Here is a 12,030-nt window from a genome sequence, read left to right on the forward strand (position 1 = left end):
CTTAATCAGGCCATTACATCCATCCATCTTCTATACCCGCTTATTCCAATTCAGGGTCACGGGGGTCTGCTGGAGCCTATCCCAGCTGTCTTAGGGCGAAGGCAGGGTGACACCCTGGAGAAGGCCATTACACATCATAGAAATACTTAAGTTTTCTTTAAAATTTTTCCACAGATGTTCTGTTATTTGAACAACATTCCTCAGCATGTCTTTATGGACCGATACCAGTTGTGTTTGTATGTATCTGACAATTTTGTTAAATTTGTGCTGTAATGCAGTGAAATTTTGGAACTGCCCATTAGTCTGATAAATTGCCCATTGGTCCGACCCACCCAAACCCTAACCCTAACTCTAACCGTAACCGTAATGGGAGGTCCATATTTTACGAGTATGAGTAGAGTACTCCCTACCAATATCGGTATCAGGTATTGGTACCGATACCCACTACTTGTATCTGATGAGGTATCGGTACCAATACCGATACCTGTTGGTACCAATAGCTACCACTGGTATCCGATATCAGTGCAACCCTAGATTCAAGTCAGGATATTAAAACAAATCAGATCAAAGTACAAGTGTAACAATTAGGTGCATTCCCTGGAAAATACTGGGACTAAACTCAACACAAACTGTGCAAGTGAGACGCAGCCGCAACACGTCACGTCGCGCTAAAAGCTGTAAAGTGAGATTTCACTCGGCTCTCGGCTTTGCGCGGCGTGTCATACACACGCACAAAGTCGCATATCATCCCGGCAGCAGACAACTCTGGACGCACTGCGAGCCTCGTCTTTATCTGAACCTCCAGACAGAGCAGCTCACATGGGTTTGACAAGTGTAAAGAGACAGCGAGGCTCTACCCGCGCCGAGGGAAGGGAAGCGCACCACGCCACGGCCGAACTTAAACATTGTCCTGAGATCTTGCTCTCACGCAGGGCGCAGAAAAAAAAGAAAAAAAAAAGGACTCTTTTTTTTTGCCGCCGAAGGAGTTAGCTGTCGGCTAGCATCGTCCAGCAGCTGACACTGTACTGCTGCAGCAAGCTAAACAGTATGTGTGCCCAAGCACAAAAATAGCTGTGGCCTTATTTTATCAAAACATGCCAGGCCTCTGTGTGCGGTTGACTATAATGTGAATTAGCAAGTCCAGCGACAGCAACAAGGGAAACATGGCAGAATGAGAAAATTGAATGTGAGTTTTCTCAGGACTGCCTTGTATAATGTAATTACTAATCACATAATCTTAATTAGTGCAAGAATTTGATAATGAAAAACTTGGCTGGTAATTAATATTCATGACCGTTTTTAATAGAAATCCTGTTGTCATTTTAAACTAACTTGAATCATTTATTTACCCCTGTGTCTGTTTCCAGGCTCACTCTGCTGTTCCTCTGGAGCACACATACCTTGCAGACGGTGAGTGCACTTCATCCATTCATCCATTCGGAGTTACATATCCGTGGGTTGCAGAGGTCCTGCTGGAGCCTATCCCAGCTGTCTTAAGACGAAGGCCAGGTTACATACTGGTCAAGTCACCAGTTTATAGAAAAACAAACAGTCATTCATATAGGCACTCACTCCTTAGGGCCAATAGCGCCAATTTAGAGTTCAAATGTAGCAGACATGATTCGATATAATTTTAGGTTGTTTTTTTATTTTAGTCATATAAGTGACAATTAGCAGCTTCCATCTTCACCTCCTCCTGTCAACTGACACCGACTACAGATGACTTAAACTATCATCTTAGTACAAGTCAACAAAAAAAAAACTAAATCAAAACGTAAACGTCTCGTCTTTTATGTTTTCGGATAGGGTGTCATCATATTATTATATTATTACTGCGCTGTTGACTTTGATTTTGGCACCCTGCCTGCGTGACTGCGGCAGACTGATTGTGTTTAAGTGAGACGAGGCAACAGAGATCAAACAGCAAAACTAAAAGAAAAGCAACGAGAAGGACACACCTTCATTCAGCAGCAACGGTATCCACACTTGCTGAATAAACATTCAGCTCACATGACTGGCGCTGTTTGCATTCTCCTGGGTGTTTCCATATTTATACATTTTTAACCATTTTCTGATTCTGATGGAGTCGAGCGCCACAAGCTGAGCTCATCTCCTTTCACCTTAATCTGTGACCGGATTCCTGCTACAAGAATCCGCTTCTTTATTGGCTGGGTCAGAGGTCAATTTTTCATTGTCGCACTTGTTTGTAGATAAACACTCATTAATAGCGCATTCAAATCCAATGGCTTGCTTAACGCCTAGATCTTCAGTGACATACTACTACTCACCTGCTTAGTCCTTCCTAATGCACCCCATAATACCATCAATATGACAGAAAAGCTTGGGAATCCGTTCAGAGTCACACTACATCGCTTTAGCACAGGCCAGTTGAGCAACACTTAATTTCCGCAGCATTTAAAATCAATAAGCTTGATTTCACAATTAAGAGTAGAAGTTCATGGACACTATCAAAACTCAAAAAAAAATAAAAGCAGATGTTAAAGGATATGTGTGTAATATTTGGAGACATTTTTTTTTCCGGAAGAAACAGCAACATCAAGTGGTTACATTTTAGATGACATCACTCATTCTGTACCCTCCCTCTCTTGAGCCTGCCAGTGAGCTACAGTGACCTGTGCACAAAAACCTGAAATCTCATCCACAGCCTCTTCTTCGCGAGTTTATTTAAGAACACGAGCATTTACCTTATTTATGAAACTCGCTGTCAGGAAGCTTGATTAGGGCAGTGTGATAAGCTTTTACCAAAACAAAAGCATAAATTAAGCCCACCGATAGAACATTATGTGGCATTAAAACATTTTGTACAATAAACTGCCTATTGATGCCAATCTCATACAAGACATCAACGAGACGATTAGGAAACAAACTGTGAATTGTGAACTAAAGTAAACAGATTATTTGCATTTGTTTTTGACCGTGCAACAGGAAAACAATCAAACACGTTGCATGTTGCACCATGTTATTGACTCTAGAAATTGGAGATCAGAACAAAATTCATAGCAGTTGGTCGCAAACGGATCTCCGGGTACAGTTCAGATATTTTCCAGGCCCTCGTGAGAGGTTGATGGAAATGGAATGTTATATTTTTAGTCTTTAAAAAAAGTAAATAGTTTTGGAAAAAAAAAAAGGGGGGGAGGGGGTTAGCGGGGGGGTCCCTGTAGGCGCCATCAATTTCGAGCAGCAGCTCATCGCTTCGTCTTCAAATGAAACAAAGTTTTGCATTCACTTAGAAACCACTTGACGAAAAAACATGCATAATTCATCCTTTCAGAGCAGCCCTCTGAAGTCACTCGACAGCGAGACGGAAACGCCCAAAGGGCAGGCGAGAAGTGGCGGAGACGGCCGCCGCCGTCGTCGTTATACGGAGATCTTCCCGACGCTAAAGATGAGAAGGCGGAGAAGTGAAATATTTGACGAGAGCTTCGTTATCTTGGGAATTTTTTTTTTTTTTCTTTTCCTTTTCACACATGTGGCCACCTGGAAGAGGCGCCGCCGTCCGCGGTGGTTGAAACAAATGCGCTATTTTCGGCTGCCATCAAACGGCATGAATATCCTCCTGTCGCGCGTCTTCAAAAAAAAAAAAAAAAAACGTTCTGGTCTCCGGAGAGCCAAACAAACCGCGAAGCCTCATTAGACGGCAGTCTCGGCGGGTGGAGGGGAGCGCTGAGTCGTCGCCGCGTCAGCCCCCGCCGCCGCTCACGCGACGCGACAAACAGAATAACAAGAGTTGCGGCGAGGAGCCGGACGTCAGCGCGCATGAATCAGCTGCCCGCTGCCACGTCGTCATTGCTATTCCTGTCATATTCCCTCTCAGACGCACAATAAGCAGTTGTTCTCTCCTGATGCGCACACACACACACACACACACATACAAACACGCACTGCATGGAGCCATCACACAGGTAGACTCCCTGCTGTTCGCTGTAAAAAAAAAAAAAAAGAAGACGAAGACTCGGACCATATAGAATGTTGTATACACAAGTAAGACAGATTTGTGTGTGCGTGTGTGTGTGTGTGTGTGTGTGTGTGCCTTCAGACAACTCCCTCCACTTCTCCACTTCCGAGATCAGTTTCACGCCGTCCATCCTGGCTTGACAACAACTCATCTCTGCCTCTTCCCTCTCGCTCTTTCTCGATTTGTTTGTGTGTTCAGACACCCAGAACCCCACCCCCGCCCCGTAGCCGTTGCTCTCTTTCGTGTGCGTGTTTGTTTCATCTCTCGCAACCTGATACGAGATACTGACAAATATAACGTCCACAAATATGATTTTGTCATTCACGGCATTTTATTTTGAAAATTGCTTTTAGTTTTGGAAATTAACCGGATTTTCTCGCGTTTCTTCGAGCGACTTCCTGTCCAGTTGGTGCGGATCACTCGCGGATCGCACACAAAATAGGGCATAGACGGTGAAACATTCGCCGCTTGGCGCGAGCGGCCAGCTTCCCGACCGTGGCGTGAACGACACCATTGGTTAACACTGACGCCGAAAGGAAGCCGTCTCCGCTTTGTGGCGCTTCGTGGCTCTTTGCGCCGCTTCCGCGTCCCGTGTGAACCGGGCATCAGCTTCTCTGTTACTTCTGATTGTTCAACTTCGTGATTTTTGTTATCCTAGGTGGGTGAAATTGCATAGAAACTTCACTCTTTGCAGTCTGTTGTGCCTTTAACATAAAGTTATATGTATATATATATATATATGTATATATATATATATGTATATATATATACATATATATATATATATATATATATATATATATGTATATACATACATATATATATATATATATATGTATATACATATATATGTACCTATATATATATATATGTGTGTGTGCGTGTGTGTAAGATTTATTGTTTAGGATGTACCGATGCCACTTTTTTTCAGAACTAGTACTAGTACGAGTATTTACTTTTAAGTACTCAGCGATACCAATACCGAGTACTTCATAAGGCGATTACACTTTACAGAATGACTTAGATTCTTTAGATTTTTCCACAAACGCTCCATCATTTGAACAACATTCCTCAGCATGTTTTTCTTTCGAACATCGGCCAACTGTCACCAAGTTCCACTGCAGGAAAAACACAAATCTAACGAAAGTGTTGTGTACGCACATAAACAGCTGATATCAGTTTCATCGACTGATTTCCTGTCGCCAGCTGCGACGCTCGCCTCACTATCCCCCCGCAAAAAATACAACCTGATGGATCGATCCCATTGTTAGTTTGGAGTGTCGCGAAAACAAGCCGAGACGCCCCGTTGTCCCATTATCCAACCGGAACCTTATTTCCAGGGCTGTGACTTCTGTGGCTGTTTGCACCAAGTCGTTTTCTTTCTTTCTTTCTCTCTTTCAACGGCAGTTTAATCGGTTGTCGGACACCCGACGGTGGTTTTTCTGGACACCCGATGCTTTTTCATCTACCTCACACTGAGAGTTGCACCGTAGGACAGACTTTTCTTGAGACCTTTTTCTCTGACAGAGTCCCCTTTGACGGACCGGAGACACATTCTCATTAGAAAACTAAGAGAAAGTGAATTTTGTAAAAAACAAAAAAACAAAAAAACAAAAAAAATAGATAAATAAATAAATAAATTGTGAAGCCTTTAATAAGGCCAGTGCAATGCTTGGGGCAAATGAGGATTATTATTATTTTTTTTTTTTTAAAGGGAATTGGGGGGAAAAAAAACACCAACTGGAAACTGAGGAATGAATTTGTTGTAATTGAAAAATTACAATTAAAAAAAAAAAATGGAGCTTGGCACTCAATAAAGATGTGGCACTGTGACTTTTATTCCTTTATTCCCTCCACCAAATCATTCCCTCATTTCCTCTGAATACATAGTGTGTGCAAATCCCTCCATCTCTCAATCTTTAATTAATATTTTAGGCTTCATCCAAAGCTTATGCAGTGTGCGTGTGCGTGTGTAAGTAAGTGTGTGTTCTCTGGTCCTCTTTAAAGGGACCCTCCCCACCCTCCCGTGTCACTTGTCAGGCGCTTCATCTGCTGCAGTGACGCGCCCCGCTCACACCACGCAGCTGCAGGTGCTAATGGGGGTCAATAAGGGTGCGGATTTCATGGCGCGGTTGTCAAAGACGCGCAAGCTCTTTAATTGAGTATTCCAGCGCGACCAGTCCAGACAGAACTTTGGCCACACTTCATCTTCCCAATCCTGAGCCTGACGCCTGCTGCCTGGCGGCCCGTTTAATATTTAAGGTCGGGTCAAGCTCTGCCGGAATCAAACACGGTGGCCCATTCATTTCAATGGGGTTGCTCGCCCAGCGCATCCGGCAAAAAAAAGTTTGTGGGGTTACGCGTAGCGCATGTAGCACAGTAGTGTCACTTCCCATCGTGCCTCTGTAACAGACCGGGATATATTATCAGGATGCATCGGCCAATCAGAACGAGCCGAGACGCAGCAGCACGCAAGAAGCCTTGGCGTCACGCTGCGAGCAAACTTTTCGGGTGATTTTTGTGGCCTTTGTAATTTCTTTGAAAGATTAAAAGTCCAGGACTTAAAAAATCTACAAGAGGAAGATTTATTATGAACCTCGTTTCAGGTCGCAGTCGTCCTGTCAGCCATTTTTTTTTAAAGGCGTTTCTTTTTGTATTACGGTCTATTAGAAAAATGCTTTCTGGGCAGTATGGGATTTTTGGCTGCAGTACCTCAAGTGGCCATTGGAAAAAAAATCACTGCGCATACATATTGCTAGTCTGGTATCCAGTTCTTATAATACATCCATGAATCCTGCTTCCGAATCAATGTGAGGATGATACATTTTTGTGTTTGCTTTTTTTTTTTTGCTGCTGCAGAGTTGGACGCCACCTACCCCGCATACGCCTACGCTGATCTGCCTTTGGATACTTTGCCCCTCGACCCCGACCTCCACGAGACCTACATCCCAGACATGACCTACGACCCCAGACAGGCCTACCCAGAGCCCCTCTAACAGGTAAATAACACATCATATCTGTTTCAGACTGACCTGCACAGTAGATCCTCGGAAGTCCTTGTGGGTTTACCTTTTTGAGAATGTTGACTGTAAAAGATAGATAGAGCATAGAGGTGTTTTTAATTTGCCTTAATTCAATTCATTTGTATGCACAGACTGAACATGCATAGCATTTACTTTGCCAATAATATAATCATTACTGTTTCTTTACTTTTTTTTATTCATTATCTTCATCTTTGTTTGGAAAATTTTAAAGATTACACAAGAAAAAAACTAAACAATTAGTGCTCTATTTCTAATATATGCATGCTTACTCCGCAGTTGCAAAGCTCAAGCCCACTTGCGATGGTTTTAAAGGTGCCTTGCAGAAGTTGATTCATCAGAAAGTAAACAGATTTGATAAGTTGTGGTTTCCCAGACATCCCACTGACTGAAACTTGGTGTGTTGGAGGTTGGCAAGAAGGACTTGGAAAAACATTAAATCTGAGAGTTCTTCTTGTTTATTTTTGACTTGGGTAATTTGTCTCTGTTGAATAATATATGGTGACATGCAAGAGCACGTCACCATATATGTCTTTTAGTCAAATCCAAAAGATGTGGCGTCATTACAGACAAGTAATCCCTCAGCAGCGCCGCAGAGGCCGTGACGGGTTCATGTTTTATGTACAAGAAGTGTTTAATGAACGAATGTGCAACCACAGAATTTGTTCTCCTTTACCCGTCTGACACGATGGGACGGCGGCAGCATGTATACGTTTAGCTGTACAAAAAAAAAAAAAAAAAGTAGGGGGTTCTGTGTCTACCCGAGACACTGTGAGATCGGTGAAACTTCTCGGCAGCGGCATCGGGATGAAAAAAAAAAAAAGTGACCAAACCTAATCAAGTGCCAAATGCCAAGCTGCCAGTGGAAGTTGTCAGCCGGCGCCGTTCGTCAGCGAGCGCTTGTCTCTTCGCGCCACAGGACGACGGTGGTGACAGCGTCTGACTGTGAGAAAGCAACAGAATCATCCTGGTGCTGGGATTCATGTCTCTCAGCCCACCTGCTCATGCCTCTAAAAAAAATTTCAAAAGGGTTGTTTTTGATCGTGATTATGTACACTTGGTGCACAGGGGTATAGGCAGTGAGAGGTCAAAGGTCACTGACAAACTTTTGATGGAATCTTGGAATCTTTTCAGCTGCAGGATTTTTGAAGGCTTCTGTGCAACAGCAGCATTCACAGATGCTTTGTTTTTCTTTACAAACTCTACGAGCCTGTTGATGTTGACTTCAGGTGACTCTTGTCCACCATATGCATTTAATTCTACATGGATAAAATAATCAGATTAAAACCTGATTAAAATCACGTCATGCAAACACTTCACCCCGGTGGAATTGTCCCAAACTGAAAGTTCAGTTGGATCACAGGAGGTGGTGCAACCGAGTTTTTGACTGGATTGGAGTTCGTCACATCACATCGGATCTCACCTCTCAGTGTCGGAGCTTTTGCGCGAGAGTCCGTCATGTGACCTGACAATGGCGCCACATCACGAATAAAGATAGTTGCTACCTGCTAGTATTTTAAAGGTCAGGTGTTAAATATTTGGAGCTCTTGAAGAAGAAACAATGACATCAAGTGGCAACATTTTAGACCGCAGCGCTCACTCTCTCACCCTCCCTCTCCCAAGCTTGCCTGTAAACTACAGCGGCCTGCACACCATAACCTGGATACCTCGTCCATCTTCTTCCTGGCTGGTTTATTTGAAGATGTGAACATTCGCCGTAAATACGAAATGTGCTGTCAGGCAGCTGGATTGTCCACACCAGGCTTCCTTAGAAATATGCTGGTACAAGATGGCAGCTAACTGGGAGCAAGACCCTTTATCTATATTTGTATTTAAATGACATTTAAATGGTAAATACTATTTAAAGGATAACCAAATTATTTCTTTTATGATTAGAAAGGATTTGCAGACGTTTCCTGTTTCTTTATTTTATCTCGTAAAAATGAGAAAAGATAAGGCACCTAATTTCTTTTTTTTAATCCAGTGAATCCAATGTGCTTCCGTAGTATATAGAGTATACACAAACATAACACAAAAAGTTAGGACATTTTTGTTTGGTAGATTATTTCTTTGTTGTAAGGAACTTGCATTTGTGGGGTGAGGGGCAGAGCTAAGTATCCGGGTTGCGGCCATGAAAAATGTGACAAACCTTCTCTGCCAAGACAAACAGCTTTCTCTGCCATTGACCCTTGTTTGGATTCTTTTGGATTGAATGATTGGAATCTGACGAAACAACATATTCCCAATTCAACAATTCATTCATTTCACAAACAGGAGCCCTCAGTAGCTTCAGTGTGGAAAGACCAATACACAGCCACAACAGCCTGGCACAGCCTTGACTGCAAATCTGTAGAAGACCGCCTACAATACCTCAGTGTTGACAGGGCGAGGAAACAGTCTTCTTGGGGCGTCGTCGTCTTGGGACGCCCATTTCGAGGCCGGCCTCTGACATCCCCCATTATATGGAACTTGGCCTTCAGTTTGGAGATGTTACTAGAGCTCACTCCAAACAACACCAGCTTGAAGTTGCCCCGTCGCACAGGCTCTATCCAGATCAGTCAAACGCGGCGTGCCGATTCTTGGAGCAGACACCTGCTGACCACTGTAGCACAGCCCATTTTCACAGGTGCGGCCAATCAGGCACTTGATTGGCCGCACCTGGGGGCACCAGAAGCTCAAAAAAGAGGCAATAGCAACGGCAGAATAAGCTGTTTGACTGAACAGAGACGATTTGTTACATTTTTCATGGGCGCTACCCACATACTTAGCTCTGCTGCTCACCCCACAAATGCACGTTCCTGACAAGTGTGGCACCATTTAAAAGGGGAATAAACAGGCTTTCTAAAGATATAAACATGTATTTCAAAGAAGCATTGTTACATCAAAGAAATAATCTACGGAACACACATTTCCTTGCTTTTTGTGTTATGTTTAAATAGTAGTTTTCTGCTTTTTAAAAGACAGAAACCTCCAGCAGATTCTAACTCATGAATTTAGGGCAGGTCTTCGGTATAAACCAGAAGAAAGAGGAGGGCAGAAAGCAGAGACAGGAACACAGTAACGGAAACACTACAAGTGAAATGTCAGGTAAGACCAGTCGCAGCAGTGGAGTAGGACAGGACAGTAGCAAAGATTAGGTAGTGTTATTACTATGTCATTAGCAGCAGGTGTTGAGTAGCTGATGAGGCAGGAGGCTGGAGTCAAAGATCCCCAGGTCTTCTGCTCCAGGAGGACCTTGCAGAGGTGATGGAGCAGTAAATTGTTTGTGAGGAGCAGAACAAATATTTCGACAACCCTATTTTTGAAAAAAAATTGTATAGATAGGCTGTCAAAATTAATGACAAAGGACGGTGAAGTAAAACATAAAAGATGCTTGCTCCGAGCTACAACTCGGACCTACGCTAACTGATGCAGATCTTCCGAGACTGAAAGAACTCCCCTGACCCTCCACTTTGTTGGAGCCCTTCCGCATCGTCAGCAGGTATCTCAGGGTCACAGGTGTTTCGCCCCTTGACCTGAACACCTCTCCTGAGTGGGGCAGCAAAGGCTGACTAGCCTTCACCAGCAGAAGGGTTCCGACTGTGGGCTCTCTTCAGCCACAGCCATCTTGAGCTGGATTCCGCTGCTGCGGGCAATGTCCCTGGTGGCTTTCTTCAGCTGTTTAGGTCCCAGCCCAACCCTCTGCAGGAAGTAGTTCACCGATTTTGCTGGGAAACCGCGGCAGCCGACTTCAATGGGGTAGCTGGTTGCATGCCACCCCTTTAACACAGCTTCATCGGCCAGGTCCTGGTATTTCTTCCCTTGTAAGACATATGAAATGTAACTTTTGAAATACAGGAACGTATGCAAGGCAGAAAGTAATTTTTCTGTCCCAAGAAATCTGGAAATTAAAAAGTTTGCATACTGAATAGCCTGCAGATGAATATATTAAGTAAAAAATGCTTTCGTTCGCCGGATCTGTGTTGCAACCTTGGACTTTTTCCAAATTGTGCCGGTTTTTAATCTTCTGCAGACGTCTTATTCTTGGTTCCATAAACGATAAAGTTTTCACGGTTAGTTTTAGTTCACAGAAAATGGAGCTGCAGCGGCGGCCTGTGAATCTATGTGTCAGCTTTGTGTCCCAGTGTGTTCAAGGGAAACAAAGCTTTTCCAAAACAGGGACACCAGCAGTCCCATGTGGACTGGGGATGACGCAGCAGTAAACTAAAAAGGATGAAATACACTTGAATTGCGGTGGAAGTTGCAGAGCGACTGCGTTTTATCTGGACGTCTGCATATTGTGACGAAAAAACAAACATGTGGATGCTGTTGATTGATCGAGGAGCTTGTGTTGTTTTTCTCTCCTTCCTTTTTCAGTTTTGGAATGTCTAGTTTCTGTAACCTAAGCCGTTGTGTTACTCTTGAAACATCACCATCGCAACTGGTCTCGTCACACACTGACTCATTGCCTCGCTCTGTCTGAGAGATTGTGTTAAAATTGATATACAACCTTCTTATGCCATGTTGGCACAATGCGTTGGCCTCATTACACATTGATTGGAGATGCATTACAGAAACCATTTGAAAGGCTTGGGCTTAGTTTTTACTATTCCTGACAGTTTGTTCTTTTTTTTTTTCAGAAAAATGGAAGAAAAGATGAATTCTGGAGAGGACCAAGAAACCAAATCTCACGACGAAAGGACTGAGGAGACCGAGAGCCAGAGGAGGAGGAACCCAGTTTTAATCAGAAAAAAGTGGAAGGTTCCAACGGGGAAGGGGGGGGGGGGAAAAACAAAGTAAATCATTTGGCAATCATGAACTATGAAACTAGGTTGCTTATTAAAAAGAGGTTTATCGTTGCTGTAAATGAAAAATGTAACTTTGTTTTTATGTTTTACTGTGGACTGAAAGTGTGCGTGCGTTGGGGCGGTGTGGGCAGGTCGGCGGTTATCTAAAGTTTTGAGGCATTGTTACACGGGTATCTTTTCGAAGCAATCTCGTAAAAAGTGTGTGGGGGGGAGGGGGGGGGCGATT

General features: G+C 43.5%; 1 protein-coding gene across 1 annotated transcript in view; it reads left to right on the forward strand.

Moving 5' to 3' along the window:
• LOC142892354 (junction plakoglobin a-like) overlaps positions 1-12,020 on the forward strand; it is a 104,110-nt gene extending 92,090 nt beyond the window's left edge. Inside the window, exons 16-18 of the mRNA XM_076032467.1 lie at positions 1,368-1,410; positions 6,836-6,975; positions 11,637-12,020. Coding sequence (XP_075888582.1) covers positions 1,368-1,410; positions 6,836-6,972 — 180 coding nt within the window. The 3' untranslated portion in view covers positions 6,973-6,975; positions 11,637-12,020. The remainder of the gene's footprint in view (positions 1-1,367; positions 1,411-6,835; positions 6,976-11,636) is intronic.
• Positions 12,021-12,030: the final 10 nt, after the last annotated feature.

This window comes from Nelusetta ayraudi, unplaced genomic scaffold (genome assembly GCF_046127955.1).
Source record: "Nelusetta ayraudi isolate G7.1 ecotype Tasmania unplaced genomic scaffold, CSIRO-AGI_Nayr_v1 ptg000034l, whole genome shotgun sequence".
In the NCBI taxonomy this organism is placed as follows: domain Eukaryota; kingdom Metazoa; phylum Chordata; class Actinopteri; order Tetraodontiformes; family Monacanthidae; genus Nelusetta; species Nelusetta ayraudi.